This window comes from Hydra vulgaris, chromosome 12, assembly GCF_038396675.1.
Source record: "Hydra vulgaris chromosome 12, alternate assembly HydraT2T_AEP".
NCBI classification, from domain to species: Eukaryota; Metazoa; Cnidaria; class Hydrozoa; order Anthoathecata; family Hydridae; genus Hydra; species Hydra vulgaris.
Genome location: NC_088931.1, coordinates 46,639,542 through 46,662,486, shown reverse-complemented (window position 1 = coordinate 46,662,486; position 22,945 = coordinate 46,639,542). Strand labels below are relative to the sequence as shown.

The following is a 22,945-nucleotide window of genomic DNA, read 5'->3' as shown; positions in this document are numbered from 1 at the left end:
GGGGCGGATCTTCTAATGATGCCCTTTCTCTTTTAGACAAGGTGCAAAAACGCATTGTAAACATAGTTGGACCTGTTCTTGCAGCCAACCTCCAACCATTATAACATCGTCGTAATGTTGCTTCTCTTTCTCTTTTCTACAAATACTATTATGGGCACTGCTTTAAAGAGCTAGCGTCTCTTGTGCCATCTACTAAAACTCATTCTTGTGTTACTCGTCATTCAATTAAGTGTCATCCTTTTTCTGTGACTGTTCCTAAATGCTCCAAAAAACGCTTATTCATCTAGTTTTTTTCCTCGAACATCAGTTCTTTGGAATTCGCTTCCTTCATCTTGCTTTCCTGATTCATATAATTTGCAATCTTTTAAGTCGTGTGTCAATCGTTATCTTGCTTTACAATCTTCATCTTTTCTCTTTCAGTAACTTCCAGCTTTAATTAGTGGCTGCTTGCAGCCTTGTTGGAAGCAAAGATGTTTAAAAAAAAAAATGTATATATCAGAATGAAACTAGCCCTGTATGGCCCCATCAAATGCGGTATTCCCAAATGCTAAAAAAAATTAAATTTCCAATTTAAAGATGAAAAAATCCCATTCTCCAAATAAAATTTGCTAAATTAAAGTTTAACAATAGTTGTAAAAATTATTGAAACTTAAATATTTTAAAACTAAAAGAAAAATAACATAAAAAACTTTAAATTATTAATTAGCAGTCATGGCGCAGAGGTAGCGCACTTGTCTAAGAAACAAAGGACCCGTGGAATTCCACCTCTGGGCATGTTTTGTGACATTGGTTAGGATTGAGGCGTCAACTTTCTATTAAATGCTCATCGGCAGTGCTATGTGATAAGACCGTAAGGACTTCTTGAGGCACCTAAATAAAGTTAAAAAAAAAATTGTGCAAAACTTGAAATAAAATCACTGTTATTGGTATAACTACGCAATTGCATAACTTCTTTAGTATTGGAATTTTCCAAGCGACTTTAGGGATTTTCTGGTAAACTTGCTTGTAAAATTTATTTCTCAAAATTCGCAAATAATTTTTTCATTGCGTTCCAACAACAGCAAATATTATATAAAAAAATTAGCAAGAAATAAAGTACAATCTAAAAAAATAACAAATTTGTTTGGTTTAACACCCGCAAATGCTATTTTTTTAAAAAGTTTTGCACTTTTTGGCTGAAAAGTTAAATAACTTATTAATTCTTACTGCAAACTCTACTTCAAGTAGTCTATATGCTTTGTCAACAAAAATATTCAGAAGCCGCCTATGTCAGATACTTTCGAATTATGATCAATTAAGGATATTAGGGTAAGTCTTTTAGTCTTTTTTTGTATCAACTGAATAATGTAATTATATTGACAAAAATCATTTTTTACTCATCTACTATCTTTTCTTAACTAACTTTTTTAAAAGACCACCTCTGAAATATAAGTTAAATACAAAAAATGTTTTATGATTATAAAAACTGGTACTTTACTGCTTGCTTTTATTTAAAACGTAAATTAAGTACATATATTAAAAGTAAATTAAATACCTTTAGTAACAAGAATGTTTTTTTTTATTACAACAAACTGGTACTAGAAATTTAAAAATCAAGAAAACTAGATTCACTGCTTGCTTGAATTTATAACATAAAAACAAATTTAAATGTTTGAATGAACAACAGTCTAAATAACATTTTATCACTATGAATGAAAAAATAATTGTTGGTATTCTTGGTTGCCATGATTGTGTGCAAGCGCTTGCAATCAATTTTTTTTGTAATTAAACATCATTTATTGTTGTTATTGCTGAGATTTTGTATTTTTGTACTTAAAGCGCTATATTACTTTTATAAATCGCCATTTAATGCCCACCGTTGAAAAAAAAAAATATATTTATTCAAGAGAATACTCTTAAAATGAAAGCAGCAATGATATATTAAGATTAAAAATAAATCAAATATATTATTCTTAATAATAATTAATTAATATACACGATTATTTTATAATATAAAAATATATAATTCTTAATATATCATTGAAAATCAGAGCTTAATTTGCTGTGTCATTGTAAAAGTATATCTAATTTTGTGTTGATTTCATATTTATCTTCAATATATGTTACAGACGGTATTTTATTTCATTTTTGGGGCTGTCCAATCAATGTATGCAGTGCTGCAGTGGAGTAGAAGAAGAAAAAATATATAAAAAGAGGATCCCACATATTCCCGGAACACATTTTAATCTCAGGAGAGGGGGGAGGATTGGAAGATATTTTGACAAATTCCCAATTTCATCAAAACGCTGTATCAAATTTATTCCTGGTTAAGACTATGTATATATATATATATATATATATATATATATATATATATATATATATAATAAATTTATATACATATATATATATATATAAATAATAATAATTATATTTATATAAACATATATTTATTTATTATTATTTATATATATATATAAATTTTTTTTTTTTTTAAACATCTTCGCTTCCAACAAGGCTGCAAGCAGCCACTAATTAAAGTTGGAAGTTACTGAAAAAGAAAGGATGAAGATTGTAGAGCAAGATAACAATTGACAGACGACTTAAAAGATTGCAAATTATATGACTCAGGAAAGCAAGATGAAGGAAACGAATTCCAAAGAGCTGATGTTCGAGGAAAAAAACTAGACGAATAAGCGTTTTTGGAGCACTTAGGAACAGTATCAGAAAAAGGATGACAAAATGACGAGTAACACAAGAATGAAATATAGTAGATGGCACAAGAGACGCTAGCTTTTTAGAGCAGTGCCCATTATAGTATTTGTAGAAAAGAGAAAGAGAAGCAACATTACGACGATGTGATAATGGTTGGAGGTTGGCTGCAAGAGTAGGTCCAACTATGTTTACAATGCGTTTTTGTATAAATAAATATATATACATATATATATATATATATATATATATATATTTATATATATATATATATATATATATATATATTTATATATATTTATATATATATATATATATATATATATATATATATATATATATATATATATATATATATATATATATATATATATATATATATATATATATATATATATATATATATATATATATATATATATATACTTTAATTGACCTCCCCAAAGCTGAGAAGACCACTACAGATGAGGAGGCTACTTGTGGTTATCACCTTCTTTCAACTTTATAACTTCGAAACACGAACCTTGATGAACAAGGCTGCTGCGCGGAGAAACAAGTTGAGCGCGGTACTACCAGGGACGTGGTGGGAATCAAACTCGGAACCTCTCGCTTATGAAGCGAGCGCTCTACCACTACACCACTACCGCATATATATATATATATATATATATATATATATATATATATATATATATATATATATATATATATATATATATGTATATATATATATATATATGTATATATATATATATATATATAATAAATTTATATATATATAAATAAATATAAATATATATATATATATATAATATATATGTATATATGAATATAAATATATATATATATATATATATATATATATATATATATATATATATATATATATATATATATATATACATACATATATATATATATATATTTATATATATATTATAATATATAAACAACAATAAATAAATATAAATATATATCTCAAAAAAATATATATATATATATGTTGTAAATATAATCTTTTCCTGAAATAAATATTGATTTGAGTTTACAAAAAAACTAATATTACAATATTTTGGAATATTCTATTGAATGATTTCATGTAACGTAAAGGGTAGAGTTAGCTCCAGGTTTATTTGCATCATTACGAAAGGGGCAGATAAATTTTTGTAGATGAGTGTTTAAATAAATTGTTGATTTTGCAGACAGAGTTGTTACGGCATAATTTGTCTGGCAAATCTGTCGACATATTTTCAGACATATTTTCTGCCGACATAAAATATATCCCACATATTTTCGAGTGACATATTTTGACATAATTTTATGTCTGAATGGTTTTCTGCTGACATAAAATATGGCAGACATATTTTCTATCGACATATTTTTATGTCTGAATTATTTTCTGCTGACATAAAATATGTCAGACATATTTTCTATGGACATATTTTGACATAATTTTATATCTGAATTATTTGCTGTTTGATATTCTTGAAGAAAAAATCAATCTAACAAATTTATTACGCATTTCAACTTAATTTACAGAGTTAAGTAAAAATAGTTTAACAAATTTGTTCCTTTTTTTGCAATCAATTATAATTGAAGGTCAACAAAAAAAAAAAATTTTTCTGGTGACGAGCAAACAATTTGTTTTTTGGATTGCATTTCACATTTTGAATTTCTAATAGTTGATTCATTCAATAAATTATTCTCCATTTTTGACTTAAAATCGTAAGAAAAAGTCAATACTATAAAATGTCAATATTAGTCAATACTATCAATGTCAATATTAGTCATAATTAATAAATAAGTAATAATCAATAAATAAGTCAATAAATGCCAATATTAGTCAATACTATCAAATGAAACATCGCTAAAAAGGGAAAAAAAAGACCTTTATGAAACAACTGATGTTTGCTTATAGGGTTTAAAGTAAAAGTTTTATGAAGCATAATTGATTGCAAAAAAGCAACAAATTTGTTAAACTATTTTCACTTAACTCTGTAAATTAAGTTGAAATGCGCAATAAATTTGTTAGATTGATTTTTTCTTTAAGAATATCAAACAGCAAATAATTCAGATATGAAATTATGTCAAAATATGTTGATAGAAAATATGTCTGACATATTTTGTCAGCAGAAAATCATTCAGACAGAAAATCATTCAGACATAAAATTATGTCAAAATATGTCGATAGAAAATATGTCTGACATATTTTATGTCAGCAGAAAATAATTCAGACATAAAATTATGTCAAAATATGTCGATAGAAAATATATGGGACATATTTTATGTCGGCAGAAAATATGTCTTAGACATATTTGACAGATAACAACCCTGTTTGCAGATCTGGTATTAAATTTGAAAGTGGAATGTGAGTGATTGTTTTTATGTAGACTAAGTGTGATTGGATAGTTAGGTTTGTTTAAAATTTGTTTAAGTGTGCTGAGACATACGAAATCAAGATGTTCTTCAATAGGAAGGATACCATAGGAGCTTGTATCATGTGGATCAATACCAGCTTTTAAAAGGCGGTTTTGAAAGACTTGCATCCTAGATTTAGTTTTATTGGTTGTTGAGGTGAGGATAACTGCACTGTAAGTAAAGTGGCTATGGCAATAAGCACGGTAGGCAGATATAAGCATAGGTTGAGAACATCCACCAAATATTCGGAGCTGCTTAAAAAGACTAGAGCATTGTTTGTCAAAATTGAGACTTGAGTTGAGGTTGATGCCGAGGTATTTGTATGAGTTTACAACTTCAAGAATTTCGCTTTTTAATGTTATGACTGGCTTTTCACCTCTGCCAATATAAATAACTTTGCATTTGGCTATGTTGAGAAACATTTTATTAAATATAACATGTTGTTAACAGTTTGAAAGCTACTTTGCAATCCAGGATGATAACTATAATGGAAGGTTGATTTCGAGTTTGTGCATAAGAATAATGTGGTCAACGAGGTCAAATGGTTTTAAAAAATCAAAGAATATAGCAGCTAATGAGGTATTGGCGTTGTTTTATGCAGTGAAGGATATCTGCAGTCATCCAATCTTGGTCACCGCATACGTTAATTGTACGTAGAGGCTGATGTACATTTTGTGCATCAATTATAGCGTTCTGGAAGGCTGAGAATGATCCAAGTCGGTCAGAGTAAAGGTTTGCTAGGATACTATGCATGTCAAGTAATCGAATGGCAGCAACTGCATCTCTAATCTTTCCCGATCGTATTTGGATGCGCTTAGGTTTTGGTTGAGTGTTTTTATACATATATTGGGGGGAAAAAGCAATGACAACATTGTGATCACTGGGATTGCTGGAATTCATACTTAACAGGAGATTAGCTTTGGAATCTTGATCAATTGGAGAATCAGATTGGCCCATTGGTTTTAGAGTTTCAGAAATATAACACTGGAGCATTTGTTAGTATAATGTCAAGACAATTTAGATGCTGTTACTCGAGTTGGGTCATGGTTTATTTGCCACAAGTGGTACTTCTTGCATAGGGGCTTGACATCGCTTCCATTAAATATATATATATTCATTTATACAACCCTTGGAATTAGGGTTAGCATTTGGTAATGCCAACCTAGAAGTGTTTCAGGTCAGCAAAAAATTGCCAACTACGTTTCTATGTTTTATGATCAAACCTTTGCTTTATATTTTTCTGCCGACCACATACAGATTAAGGTCAGTAAATTTTTGCTGACCTTATTTTCCCTAATTCCAAGGACTATCTATATCTATTGATAAATATAACATGAATTTCAATCCAAGATAAAATATATTTATTTCATTTATAGGGTTTGTCAAGATTTAGGCAGCCTCTGCCATAACCCTGACCCCAGCTATGATTTATCAAACTGGGCTTCGGTCAAATATTAGCCCAATTGCTTACTAGTTCTGAGGCTTTCATGAACTATAACTATCAACTTTTAAATTTTTTAAAAATAATATTGAGTCTAAAGATATACAATAGCATTTGAAAGTATTACTATTAGTTTTTAAATTTTTTAAAATAATATTGAGTCTAAAGATATACAATATACAATAGCATTCGAAAGTATTACTATTAGTTTTTGCTTAAAAATATTGACAGTAGTTGGACATTTATTTATCTTTTATTAAATGTACATTAGTGAACTTCTAATGCAGTATAAAATTTTTATTGTACTTAGCATTATCATAATTTAAATAATTACTTTTCAATTTTGCTCTGGTCAAAAGTATTTTTACTTTTAATTATATTTGGGAAAAAAAAGTGAAAAAATAAAGATCAAAACTACCAAATTTAATGAAATTTATAATTATATTATTCAATATTTAGTGACATAACCTCATTTTGAGGTAATTACAGCAGCACATCTTTGAGACATTGATTGACAAGCTTAATTAGTTTGTCTTAGGGATACTTTTCCATTTTTGGTGTAAAGCCACAAACAAATTCTTTTTATTAGTAAAATCTCCTTCTCTAACTTGAGGATCAAGTACCTCTCATAAATTTTGAATGGGATTTAAGTCAGGACTTTGGCTAAGCCAGTCCATAACACGGACTTTATTAAATGTTAACCAATTTTTCACAGCTTTTGAAGTGTGTTTAGGGTCATTACTCTACTGGAAACACCATCGTTGATGCATTTTTGCTTTACCATGTGATAGCCATGATGCCCTCAATTTGAACTAATGACACTACACAATCATGGGAAAAACATCCCCACACCATGACACTACCACCTCCTTGTTTTACAGTTGGTACAGTATACTGAGGGTCTTTTCAATTTTTTAGACGTCTAACATACTTAATACCATCAGATAAAAACAAATTATATTTACTTGAATCACTCCACAACACTTTACCCCAATCTTGTTTAGTCCAATGTAAATGCTCTTTGGCAAATTTTACTCGAGCTATCCAGTTCTTTTTTGAAATAAATGGTTTTTGAGTAGGAAGTCTTCTAAACAAAATGTTGTTACTTAAACGTCTTTTCACTGTTGACTCATACTTTTACTTCAGAAAATTTGTTGAATTCAGAAAGAATCTGCGGTTCAGTAAGGGGAGCATCACCTTTTGACATATGACAAATTGATAATTGCCCCTTTTAGTAGTTTTTCTTGATCAATTGGATCTAACTTTTGTTTCTAAAGTTCCCCTGCACAAACAAGCTGTTTAGATACTCCAAATTGACAAGGAGCTTTCGATTTTGTGTTTCCATGATAATTAACTGCATTTACTACTGAATTATAAAGATCTTTACTATACTCCATGTGTTTTCCCATTTTTGAATGTGATTTTAATAATTTTCAATGAAGTTAGTTGAAAAAATTTCATGTAAATATAAGAATTTACGTTTAAAAAAAAAATTTAACAACGTTTTTTAAAAAATTTTACAATTATTTATTAAAACAATTAAAACTACCAATTAAAACTATATTTGTATGGGTGAATTGCACAAACAAAGATTAATGGTTGTAATTTAATGTAAAATGGTTTAAACATTTTTCGTTAACAAGTTTATTGCATAAAAAATGATAGTAAAAATACTTTTGACCACTACTGTATGAATAATTTTATAAAATGAATAAAATCAAGATAAAAATTTAGATAAAAATTTTATAAGTCAAGATATATCTTGGGATAAAAATTTTTATATTTACTTTAAATTTACTCTCCAAAAATTGGTAGTACAGATATCTTGTAAAAATCTAATTTGATTCATTATTCCAGAATCATACAATATTGCCTATTTGAATTTTTTGCATGGTTTGGTTTAATAAGTCACTGAAAAACATAACAAAGAAAGGGGACAACTATATTTCTTTATAAAACAAATTAAGTATGGTGCAATACCAAACTTTAATTGGTTAGTGTCAGGGGTCCCGACCTCTGCCCTGCCTAAAAGACTTTTTACAAACCTGCCCTCAGTCATGGCAAAATTATAAGATTTAGCAGGGGTTGATAACCCAGCTAAGAAAAAATTCATAATACTTTATATATTATAAATTATGTATACACTTTTTATTTATTAAATAATGGCATATATATATATATATATATATATATATATATATATATATATATATATATATATGTATATATATATATATATATATATATATATAAATATATATGTATATATATATATATATATATGTGTGTATATATATATATATATATATATATATATATATATATATATATATATATATATATATATATATATATATATATATATATATATATATATATATATATATATATATATATATATATATATATATATATATATATATATGTAATATATAACTCACAATATAAATTATATATAATTCACATCTGCAAGCAACAACTATTATATGAGTAATATATTAAAATCAAAATTATTTTATTAGAAAATAAAGGATAGGGTTAAAGAGAAAGGAAACACTTAAATGAAGACTTAAAAAGTTGTAGGTTGTATGATCAGGAAAACAGGAAGATGGGTGAGAGTTTTGAAGTTTTGTTGATGTGGGAGAAAATAAACTAGATGATTAAAAAATTTTTATAGCAAAGAGGGACAGATACAATAAAATGAGCTTACTTTGCTGAATGAGAAGTCAAGTGAGAATGAGTTTTGGTTGATTGAACAAGAGATAATAGCTCAATTTGAGCAGCGAAAATGGTAGTATTTATAGAAAAAAGGAAGAGATGCAACCTTACAACAATGGGAGAGTGGCTCAAGTTTGGCAGATGAAACAGGTTCAGCTACATTTACAATATGCTTTTGAACTTTTTCTGAGAGTGAATTATTTGTGAGTTATTTCTAAGGGTTGTTATTTGTCAATATAGGAATGTCAACAGTATTGTAATAGTTGTTTGCAGTAAACAACTGAATTTGGTTGGAGTTAAAATCCACAAGCCACTGTATGCACCCAAGCTGTTGTCAGCTAGAAAGATCATCAAAACAAAGAAAAGTGTAGGCCTTCAAGAATGACTATACTATACTGCAGTTAGAAAGAAATGATTTAATAATCTTAAAATTTTTACATGAAGAAACTAATACTAGAGAGAAGACTTATTGTAGGAAGAGATCAGAGTATTTTCTAGAGTTTTTAAATATTGGAACCACTTATTTCGCACTTAATAATAGTGTAGCAAGGATTGAAGAAAATTCTGGAGAACATTTTTGTAAGAATATGGTGAAAATATTGTCTGAACCAAAAGTCGTAAAAGATCTAACAATAGGATAATCTGTTCAACTGGAATGGCTGGAAGAGTATGACCATTAGATTCAAAAGTAAATTAGAGGAAAAGTTCTATGCAAACAACACAGCCTTTTTTTGGGCAGAAGTAATAAGATCGGACCCATAAATTAGAGATAGAATGTTAGACTTACTTTAGTTATGAATCTGTTGAAGATTTTTCAAAAGTCTCAGAACCTAACAACTGAGAATTGGTAGACTAAGAGTAGCAGAGTTTAGCATCAAACAGGACCTTTTTACATTGACTTCTTGCAATAATTAAATAATAAAAGACATTTGTTCCAGGAGGCTGAATAAGTGGGAATTTCAGTGGGAAATGGCATATGTGGGAAGCGTTGCAAAAACTGGCATAAGTGCAAACTGGCATAAGTGCAAAGTGTTGCAAAAGTGCAAATCAGTGTAAGTGCGCTAAAAGAATTTGTAAACATTGGCATAAGTGCGAACTGGCATAAGTGCGAATTGCCATAAGTGTGCCAAATAAATTTTCAAATATTAACATAAGTGCAAATTGGCATTTAGCACTTATGTTAATGTTTGTAATTTCATTCGGCGCACTTATGCTAGTTCACCATTATGTCGATTCGCACTTATACCAGTTTTTGCAACTGCTTCGCATTTATGACAGTTTGCACTTATGCAAGTTTAACGGGTGACAACTAAAAATCCGGAATGAGAAGAAATGTTAATTTTGATGAAATAATTTATTCATAACAATTTTATATGGTTGATATATAATTGATGACAACTTAAAATATACAATAAAATTAATGGTTTTCCACAAAGGATCCTTTATCTGCTACTCTGCGCAACTTTGTTTTAATGTTCGCGCAAGCTGTTTGTACACCAGTTGTGTCCATTTCTTTCAAGGATTTTGTAATTCTACGCTTGAGTTGTGAAATATTTCGAGCTTTCAAACCACGCTTGTACACTAAAGAACTTAGTTATCCAAAAAAATCTTCAATTGGTCTACATTGAGAAAGATTGGTGGGGTTAACATTCTACGGTACAAAAGGAAATTTTCGCTTTGGAGGAGCTCAGTAACACTTTTCGCATAGTGTGATGATGCTTTATCAGGCCAAAATATGTAATTATCATCTGAATGATATTTATTAATAAATGGGATAAAATTTTAGTTAAGCATTGGTTTTTGTAAACTTCTTGGTTGACAACTAAACTACTTTCCTTGAAAAATGGCTCTGAAATTCCTCTGTCGGAGACAACAATATATAACATTACTTTCTTCACAAATTTGCTTTGCATTTTGAATTTAACATTAGGTGGTGTAACAGAAGAGTCATCTGTGTAATAAATTTTGTTACCAGGCATTTGGGGCTTGTTTAAAGTAAAATAACTTTCATCATCCAAAATGAAATTTTTGTTACCAAAATGTCTCACAAGATAATGACAATCTTTTTTTACTTTAGTAATTTGACTTTCGGTGTAGGATGGCGATTTCTGCTTTTTCCTTGGTTTAACTTGAAGCTTTATGAGTGCCATACTGATATACTGCTGGGAACACTCAAATATTCTAGTAGCATCGCGCTGGCTAATGCCATCTTTGTTGTTAAATGGAGTTTTTAACTTCTTCAAATTTTTCTTGGTCATTATTGTGGGCTTTCGTCCGGATCCTTGCTTTCTTTCAACAGTACCATGTTTTAAAATATCGTAAACTGTACTTTTCGATATACCTTCTTTCATAAAATGTTCTACAGTAAACATTTTGCCAACACTTTTATGGCGTTCACAAAAATGTTCAACATGTTCTCGAAGAAGCTTCTGTTTAGACGACATTTTATGACAACTAAATTGACAATTGTCAAACAAAAACTATGTAAAATTATTACTTGAATCATACACCACTTTATAATGTAACGAAGTGGCAAAGTTAAACAACTGAATATGACTTGCGCACAATTTCTTTTTGTCCGGATTTTTAGTTGTCACCCGTTATACTTACGCCGGTTCATACTTACCCCATTCATGCTTATGCCAGTTCGCACTTATGAAATTCACATTTATTCAGTCGTCCCATTTGTTCTCAAGAGAGATATTCTTACATCTGAACAAGCTTTAGTCAAGGAATTAAAATGCTTGAGATTTTTTATATTAGAGAAATAGAATAAAAGGAGAAGCTAAAGCTAAATGTTTTTTATGATAATGATGATGATGATGATATAGAAATGCATGCATATATATATATATATATATATATATATATATATATATATATATATATATATATATATATATATACATATATATATGTATATATATATATATATATATATATATATATATATATATATATATATATATATATATATATATATAATATAACATGAATTTTGAATTAAAAATATATACTTTAGGATGTAGTAATGTTGTAACTTGTTGTTATTTAATTTCAGAAGACGTAACTTATTTATTTATAATATCTTTATAAATGGCTTTTCGACAACCTGAGTTGTTTTTCAAGGTGCTGATATAATTGATATCTATATATATAATATATGTTACTCATTAAAATAACTTAGGCGGTGATATAAATGTGCAAAGAAACTGCAATTACTAGATATTAAGAATAAATAGATTTTCAGATGCCAGCAACCATGCATTAGATTTTCAGGTGCTAGCATTCACAGATTTAAAAAATTATAAAGTTTTTTTTTATTTAACTTTTTTTATTTAAACAAATTTTTATTAAAATAATTATGTGATAGTAATAAACGGCTTAGATAAACTAAAAAAAAAGTTCACACTGTCTACATAAAAAGAAAAAAGATTCAGAATATATAATAAGGTGATCAACATCTTTTTTGAATATTTAATATATTTAAGAGAATATTTATTATATTTTAACATAAAAATCTTAATTTCATTTGGTTTTCCCAATCTATAAAAAAACATTCTTTTGTTTACCTTCCTATAAAATCTATAGGAAAGTCTTACGATTGATAATAAATACTTATTTGTCATTTTGGGATCCCTTTAATTAGATTAATTTTCTTGAGGCAATTATTTATCTTATAAAGTTGTATGTATTGTATGTAAAAGTATGGATTATGTTTCAATAATGCAACTACCATTATGAATTATGATGTTTCAATAATGCAATTGCTATTAAGCATTATATTTTAATATCGGTTTTTCTAATGGTTTAACAATAGAAGATACAAAATTTCATATTTACAAGTTTATATAAACTAGATAAACTGTCAATAATGTTGAAACCATTTCATGTCATGTTGAAACTTTTTTTACATAACACTCTATAAAATTAAATAATTTTTTTTACATTTTTTCAGATAATTATTAGTATAATACTTTTTGTATGAATATAAAATTTATCAAAGATCATGTTGACCATTTTTTTTAAGCTAAAAAAAAAATAAAATTTTTCATATAAAAATATAACTTACTGTTTAAGTGCATGAAACAGAGGTAATGAACTATGGTGTGCATGACTTGAAATGTGAAAAGGGTCATCATAACTAAAAAGTGTTGCGTATTGCAGACTATTTGCAATAGAAAATAAGTCTTCTGTTGATCCATTTATTGAGCCTATAATTAATATATTATAAATATAAATATATATATATATAAATATATATGTGTATATATTAATATATATATATATATATATATATATATATATATAATATATATATATATATATATATATATATATATATATATATATATATATATATATATATATATATATATATATATATATATATATATATATATATATATATATATATATATATATATATATATATATATAGTTCAATAGTTTGTTGTCTTTGGGAAGAGCGGAAGGAAAAAAGTGACTCCAAGCTGATTTGGAAAAATCAGAATTTTGAAAAAATCAGAAGAATAAATGCTGAAAAAAAAAAGTTAGTGTTAAATTCACTCAAAAGCTGTATTAATGCACCTTATGAGTTTATTAATGTATTATTTGCCTCTTATTATAACAACAGTTAAGTTAAAGAACCTGGTACAAGTCCTTTAGTAAACTAAAACCCTATCAATCAACCAACCTGAAACATTTGTTTATTATGAGTTGATAATTATGTCATTGTAATTTTATTCCTGCTTTTTTCTTTAAATTTAGAATTAAGCACTATCCTCGTGATTGGAATTCATCTAAATCTATTAAAAAGCAGTTCTTCACAACAACGCCCCTGTTGCTTATTCAGTTATGATAAGAGAAACATACTAAAACCTGAAGGAAGTTTAGTAGACAGCTGATACAGACCCTTGATAAAGAAAGTATGGCTTTTAAATACCTAATTAACAAATTTCCTGCATTGAGCTTGGCAAAAATCAGAGAAAGAACTTACATAGGATCCAATTTAAGACAGCTACTAAAAAACAACAACATTAAGCACACATTAGATAAGATTCAATTGGCTGCTTAGAAAGCATTCTATTCAACTGGCACAGATTTTATTGGCAACCATCATGGCGGGAAGATAGTGCCAGTGTCAAAAAATTAACAAACAAACATAACTAAATATTAAATAACAAACAAACATATAACTAAATTTTTAATACCAAACAAACATACCGTCAGCTGAGAACCAAGAGGCCATATGTTCATTTTTTGTATTTCCGAGAAAAACAAGTTTTAAAATTTAATTTGTTAAGACTTACTGCCAGATTGTCCGACAAATTGATAAATATTTTTAAAAGTTTTATCATTCTTGAAACTAGAGTTATTGGACACATATTCCATTGATTGTTGAATATTTATTGATAATAATCATAAAAAACACAAAATGTGGAAATACGGCCTCTTGGTTCTAGGCTGACAATATAACTAAATATATTATCGATAAATGTTGTATACTGTTGGAAATACAACTCTTGTCTGTTTAAGAGTTATCAATATCTTCTTTTAAAAAATAGATCAAATTTTATTTAAATTTAAAAAAAAAACTTTATAATGGAACTTAAAGTTTCATGCCTTAAAATATAAAATAAAAACCATTATAAAAAATACAAGTTTAGGTTGCAACGGCATCTGATGTCAAATATACATGATCCGATATTTGCTAATTGCCAAAATCAAAGTTAAATATAAGCAGAAAGCAATTCACTTTTTTTGTTAAGTAGTAATCCACTATCAAAAATTATAATAAAATATTTTTCATGGATACAAAGGTTACACTTTTTTGTAGATGGGTTATAAGATTGGCATCTTTTAATTATGTTCCACTTAATTATAGGCATGATACCTGCGACTTTATTTTTCCAGATTTCTTTGGAAAGTTCTGAATCATTTCTATACCTGGTTGCATTAAAGTATTTAAGGTGGTTTGCAATGCTTGCAATGCAGCTTGAATGCATTTTCACTAACACCAATGTAAGATTTTTCCACAAGACTGGGATTAGGTGATGCTAAAGTTGCTTTATATACAACATTTTTTGATAGACATTGGTTTATTTAATGGGCATGTAATTTTCTTAATGCAGTTGCAATTTGTATCATTAGCAGTGAGTTTGTTGCTCAAAATTTGAATCCCCCTATCATTTGAAACCCCCTATCAATTCTATATTTGAATCCCCCTACCTAGTACCTCGTACAACTACCTTATAGCTGACTGGGATTCTTTCCATAATTTTCTTCATGGTGGCCCTTGGGTAGAAATCTTTCTACCCAAGGGCCATCATAAAATCTTGTCTTCCTGTAGACAAATGTACTTCTTACATAACATTGTGGATTCAGGCTGGCATGGAATCTTTTATTTCCTCTTGACGACTCCAGGTCAAGCCTCACTCTTCTCCATTGTTTTCCTCACATTGTGCTGCTGAAATTGCCAATAGAAACCATCACTTCCATATCTATCAGCAAAACAATTCTACGGAAAATAGACATCTGTTTATTAATGCTAGAAACCATTGTAAAAAGGTTTTGTCTAACGCCAAAGCCCACTTTTCTCAGGTCATGAAATTTCATCACAAAAATTAGGCTCTCATGACTTCTGGAGAATCTTTAATAGTATCAATAATAAAGGCAAATCTGTAATTCCACCTCACTTGTATGGTGCAGACTTTGTCACCTCACCTGAAGACAAAGATGAATTGTTTGCTAAGAATTTTTCATCAATATTGTCTCTTGATTCCACTAGTTGCGTTCTACCTGATATAGCCGTCAAACAGGTAGATCCATTTCTTGACATTCGTATCACTCCAACTTCTGCATTTAAGTGATTTCCTGCTTGGACTCTTTTATAGCTTGTGGCCCGGACAACATACTCGTTATTGTCTTGCAGAAGTGTTCTGCGGAGCTGTCATCTATACTTTCAAAACAACTCAACAAGTATTTATCAGAGTCTTGTTTTCCAGCCTGCTGGAAACCGGCATCCGTTATCCCTACTTTCAAAAATTCTGGAGACCGATCTGATTCGTCTAACTATCGTCCCATTAGTCTTCTTCCTATCATAAGCAAGGTTTTTGAATCTTTAATTAACAAACACTTAATCTTTCATCTTGAACATAACAATTTACTTTCTAATCATCAATATGGATTTTGATCTTCTCATTCTACAGCTGATTTGCTAACAGTAATAACCAATAGGTTTTATCGTGCATTAAATAAAAATGGAGAGATTAAGGCCACTCTTGACATTTCTAAAGCATTTGATAAAGTTTGGCATGCTGGTTTACTCCATAAGCTTTTTTCTTATGGTGTATCTGGCAACATCTTTAAGATTATCTTTCCTTTCCAATCGTAGTATAAAAGTTGTCCTCAATGGACAGCACTCTTCTTCATATTCTGTAACTTCAGGGGTTCCTCAAGGTTCAATCCTTGGCCCTATACTCTTTTTAATTTAGATTAACGATCTTCCAGACATTCCGCATTTAAGGTGGCATTGTTCACTGATGATACTACCATTTATTCTTGTCATGATTAGAAGCCAACACTCTCTGATTGCTTGGAGGGGGCATTTGAGCTTGAAAAAGATCTCACTTCTGCTGCAGCATGGGCTCACAGTGGCTGGTGAACTTTAATTCAAATAAAACTCAAATTTTTTCAGCCAATTGTTATTGCAATAATCTAGGTCTTCCTATATTCATGAACGGTAATGTTCTCGATGAGTCATCTACCCTTCATCTTCTAGGATTAACTCTTACTTCCAATCTTTCTAGGAAACCATGTATCAAATCTGTTGCAAAATTAACATCTGCTAAGGTTGCATCTCTTTATCAAACTCGACACTTTCTTACTACGGATTCTATTCTCTATCTCTATAAATCTCAAATCCGGCCTTGAATGGAATACTGTTGCCTTAACTGGGGCGGATCTTTTAATGATGCCCTTTTTCTTTTAGACAAGGTGCAAAAACGCATTATAAACATAGTTGGACCTGCTCTTGCAGCCAACCTCCAACCATTATCACACCGTTGTAATGTTGCTTCTCTTTCTCCTTTCTACAAATACTATAATGGGCACTGCTCTAAAGAGCTAGCATCTCTTGTGCCATCTACCAAAATTCATTCTCATGTCACTTGTCATTCAATTAAGTCTCATCTTTTTTCTGTTACTGTTCCTTAGTGCTCCAAAAACTCTTATTCCTCAAGTTTTTTTCCTCAAACATCAGTTCTTTGGAATTCGCTTCCTTTATCTTGCTTTCCTGATTCATATAACTTTCAATCTTTTAAGTCTGTCAATCGTTATCTCGCTCTACAATCTTCATCTTTTCTCTTCCAGTAACTTCCAACTCTAATTTGTGGTTACTTGCAGTCTTGTTGGAAGCGAAAATGTTTAAAAAAAAAAAAAGTCTAGAGTTAAATACAATAAAAAAAAACTAAATGGTTTTCTGAAATTTTGTTTTTAAAGTATAGAGCTTCAAAGTATGAGCAAAACATGTTTTCGCTACTAAAGTTTTAATTTTTGGAAAAATCAGAATTTCAAATGACCATACCTAATGAACCGCACAAGATTTTAAGCTGAAATTTTCAGGAATTGCTTGTCTCATTGATATTAACCAACCCACCAAGTTTCATTAAAAGCTGAGGTGGTCAATGTTGAAATCCTAAAATTTTGGTCCATTTAGCATGGAATGACCCATTATCAGCATTTTTGTAATTCAACCCAGTAAAATTATAGTAGGGTAGAGCGGGGCATATCGGGACACTTGAGAAACAAATGCTAGTTGCGAATAAGCTAATCTTGTTAACACTGTTTTTTATATATTTCTTAAAATTCATTAATATAAGAAAGCGAAAATAAAAATTCTTATGACAACTAAAGTAACGAAACTCACAAGCAAAACTCTAAACAGCAAAACTCTAGACGGCAAAATTTTTACATTTTGCAAGTGGTTAGGGCAAAACAGCAGTTATTCGTAAATTGTAAAGCTTTTAAAATGATAAAAAATAAAGGCTATATATCCTTTAAACATGTTCAGACATTTAACTCTCAAAAAAGTAAGATAGAAACTACATGTCCTTACACCTATACAACACAAAAAAGAAATAACAACTAAAATAAAATATAAAAATTTGTGTTTTATTATAAAATACCTCTGCTCTACCCTAACCTATATATTATTAAATTGGTAAATATTACTAAATTTAAAATTAAACAAAAAATATTATAAATCACATAGATCTCACAAAAAATATTCTGAAACTTTATTTGGCAACATTTTTGATGAGCTGGCTTATTAGCAATATGCCAATGTAGAGTAAACTTAAATATGTATCAGCAGCTTTTGTAGTTCTAAGTTCTTTTTTACTCACAGCTAAAACTGCATTTCATCCCATTTTGGATGGTTGATCTTTCTTATATAATATTTTACCATCTTTGTTTATATTAAACACATTAATAATCAAAGTTAAATTATAAAAATAGAAATTTCTTTGAATTCATTACAAATATTGTTTTTCTTAATAAGGAAAATACTATTTTAGATTAAAAATAAAATCACCAAACTGTAAACAGCATCATGAAATGGTAGTAATATAATTAGTTATATAAATAACTTGTTGTCCCAATATGCCCCTCAAAAAGTTGTTTTATTAAAATATATACTATTCAAAAAGTTTAATTCCAGATATTTTTTAAAAACCAGATTCTAAAAGAGGATAAAAAATACTGTCCAAAAAATATAAACTTTTTATGAAAAAAGCAAATTAGCAATAGTGTCCCAATATGCCCTGCTCTACGCTGAGTAATTTACAAATTTAGAGTGTATTGTTTACTTTTAAATGTTTTGAATTGCTTTATTGTATTTCTTAACCTAAAACATGTAAATGTATATATTTTCAACTTTCCATTGCATACAGAATAGAAACAAGGTCTTAAACCTTTTTTAAAATGGAGGATTTTGTTGATTCAAGATAAAATCAAAATATTTATATTTTTAGAAACGGTGAGATTTAGATAAAATTTTAGAAATCTTCATAATTTACTAAATCTTTGAGTAGTGTAAATATTTTCACTTGAAATTGCCAGTAATCAACCTTGGCAACATTGATAAGAAAGGAAAACAAACAGCAGAATTACTGAAAAAATTACTGATAAGTGTTAAGAAAATTTGGAACCATTAAAGCGTGGAAAACAGGTAATTACAAAGTAGGTGCACAACTTCAGCATAGACGTCAATGATATCTATGCTGAAGTTGTGCACCTACTGAAGGAAATCAACATTAAGGTTGTTGATTTTCATGTTAAAGTTGATAAATTTGACAAAGATTTTTAAAGCAGACAACCAGGCATTAGTCTTGGCATTGGAGTTGCCAGTAGCATGAATATTATTCACCTTCAAAGATGCTACACACATTTAAAAGCTAGTCATAAATGATGTTTTAAGCAGTCCATAAAATTGAATCTAATTAGTCTTGCAAGTTAAGCATAACTTGCAAATAGGTATAAGATCTGGCTTACTAAGGCATAAACCAATAAATCTTTTTTTATATTGAACTAACTACTGTGATGTCTTGCTAAAGTATTGTTTGGTTTTGCTATGCAATTTCTCTATCAATGAAACCAAACATGATTCTAGTGTGTTTTTGAAGGTATATTGATTGATGCAGCATTATAAAGCTCACACTTACCAAGGTTATTGTTTGAAAAATATCCCAAATGCCTATATCCCTGAGCCTATGCCTACTTGTTGTCTTGTAAATAGCATTCAAAATATTTCTCAGCGACAAATCTTTTAATGTAGACTTCGCCATTAATGACCTGAAAATTTAACTAATCGCTCTGATCACTTTATTAATCTATTAATGCAAATCTGATCACTTTATTAATCTATTAATGCAAATATTTTTGTTGTTGAGCCTAGGATTTGTTCTGCCAACTCAGAATATACTGCTTTTATTACAGTCAATGAGCTTTTTCTGGTGTGGGACATGTCACTTATGTCACCAGTCAGCTCCCAGGTTTTTGTTGTTTTACACACAAAAAAATTTTTAATATTCACAAGTTTAATATTTCATAATTTTAAGCAAATAAAATATTATTTTGCGAAAATAAAATAATTTTTTTTAGTGGAGCATAACAAATATTTCACGTAATTTACTTCATCATACAAATAGTTAATGTATTTTAGTTCAGCATGAAAAATATTTAATGTATTTTAGTTCAACATGATAAATAGCTATTGTATTTTAGTTCAGCATGACAAATAATTAATGTATTTCAGTTCAGCATGACAAATTATGTATTTTAGTTTAATGATTTTTAATTCAGCATGACAAATTATGTATTTTAGTTCAGCATTACAAATAGTTATTGTATTTTAACTCAGCATAACAAATATTAATGTATTATAGCAGTAACCAAAAGAACATTTAGTTATTAGGTGTCATTTGTCAGGCTTGGCCAGGAAGACGTGCGATTTCACTTCATAATATGACCACGCATGTACTATTTGATATTGAAAACATGACCACGGCTGTTAATATGTTTTGCAAATTTGTATACCTTTTAAAAACACGCTGAAAAAATCTTAACTTAAAATTTATAAAATTTAAAAAAAAAAACTTATTGTTAAAGAAATAAATAAATCTTCATAAAAAAATAACGAAAAATAAAATAAAAATAACTTAACTAAAACTAAAATAAAAAAAAAAAATTAAAACTTAACTATAATTAATAAAAAATTATAACAATAAGATTATCTAAGTAACGTTTGGAATAAATTTGAATAAAACTTTGAACCGTTTATCTTTACTACTGTCTTTATAATATAATATTATGCAAAACCTTTTTTAAATAAAGTAACAACTTACATATAACGATTGTTATAAATGCGCACATTTAAAAGTTAAAAAAAAGATTCTTAACAATTCTTTGCAGAAAGTAAACAAAAGAAAAAATAATGAAATTGTTTATTTAAAAAGTTATTTAAAGACATTAATAATAAAAAATAAATTCTTATATAAATATAAAAAAATATATATTAATCATTAATATTTTTATAAAAAATCATCAGCAGTGATTTGATACTTTATTTAAATGTGTTTTAATAATATAGAAACATTAGTAAAGATCAAAGTTATTTAATTCAAACGGCTTTAAAAAAAGTCTTTTTTTTCTTCTTATCAACAAAAACTTTAATGATTTTTTTATAAAGTTTATTTAAGAGACCTTTGCTGTTTTAAGTCATCGCACGTAGGAGTATTTGACGATTTTAGCTGGCCAAAATTGGAATTATTAAAAGTGGCCATACCCACTTAATTACCTACCCTTATTATCTCTCGATAATGGTCGCTTAATGAGCAGTTAATGGTTTGGTTATAAAAGTAGTAATTGGAACTACACAGTCTAGTTAAATATCTGATCTATATCTGCGTGGTTCATTTTATTTACAAGCGATTTTAGTGGTGTTTATTGAAGCTGTGTACAAGTGTTTACAACAGAAGTTTTACAGTGTTATATCATGGATGAATCTATGACAGGTATGTACATTATTTACTCCTACTACCGTTTTGAAATAATAATTACCACAAAAGTTATGTACCATGAAACTTAGCATTTTTTTAACGAATTTTAAAGTAAATTTTGACTTTAAAAGTGAAAAAGTTGTAGTGCGCATTGAAACCCTCTTAGTTTTTTTCGTTTTTCTATGAGTTTATACCACTAGCTATTTAAAAATCTTAATTTCAACTGCCTGTTGATGCCATCTAAATTTTAATCATGTTCTAAGCACATCAAGGTCCAAGATGAATTTTTGAACTTAATTTTTTTTTCTAGATGGGTCATCAGGAATGCAAACAATCTATCGTTTGGATTTCTACAACAGTATTCAGCAGCAGGAGGCTCCAAATTTCAATGAAAAAACGGACTTAGCTGATCAAAATTTGTTATCAAGAAATCAATATACCGAAGAACTAAAAACAGTATACAAGCGTCAAATGTCGAGGTTGAAAGCTATTTTTAGAAAAATGTGGTCGTCTTCATCCAGAACTCATGAAATATTTCTTAAGAAGCATGGCCCTTGGCTGCAAGGGAGTTTCCAAATACCGGGTACCCTATCCACTCCATCATCAGCAGGACAACCAAGAAAAAGTTTTGTCGATTCTAGTGAACGTTCAAAGAGGAGAAAAACTTTGTTTTTGCAGCTAAAACTTGTTTGACAACAAGTGGCAAAAGAAGTGCTGCAACTGTCCTCAAAGATCTTAAAACATCTCCCAAACGAGCAGGAAAGTATAAAAAAGCCTATCGCAGCAGTCTTGAACCTACAAAAAAATCATTGACACCGTTAGAGACTCTTTTAATATTTACTGATGCAGGCCTAACAAAATCTCAATATGAAATCGTACGTACAAGTGACAAGAAGCAATGGCCCTGCTACAGTATTTTGGTTGAAGAAAAAAAAACATGCTATCCTGATCCTGATTCGTTCACAGTCACAGAAAGTTTAGCTGAAGTAGACTTACAAAGTCTGTTAAACAATACTGCCGAAAGATTAGTGTTGTATTTAGAAGAAGTTATCAAGACTCTAACGGAAAGTGGGCGTAAACATATGAAATTATCTACGAAATGGGGTTGTGATGGCTC

General features: G+C 28.7%; 1 protein-coding gene across 1 annotated transcript in view; it reads right to left on the bottom strand.

The window, feature by feature from the left end:
- The window catches only part of LOC100215005 (uncharacterized), a 43,831-nt gene that overhangs the window by 3,266 nt on the left and 17,620 nt on the right, over positions 1–22,945 (bottom strand). Inside the window, exon 5 of the mRNA XM_065813465.1 lies at positions 13,341–13,482. Coding sequence (XP_065669537.1) covers positions 13,341–13,482 — 142 coding nt within the window. The remainder of the gene's footprint in view (positions 1–13,340; positions 13,483–22,945) is intronic.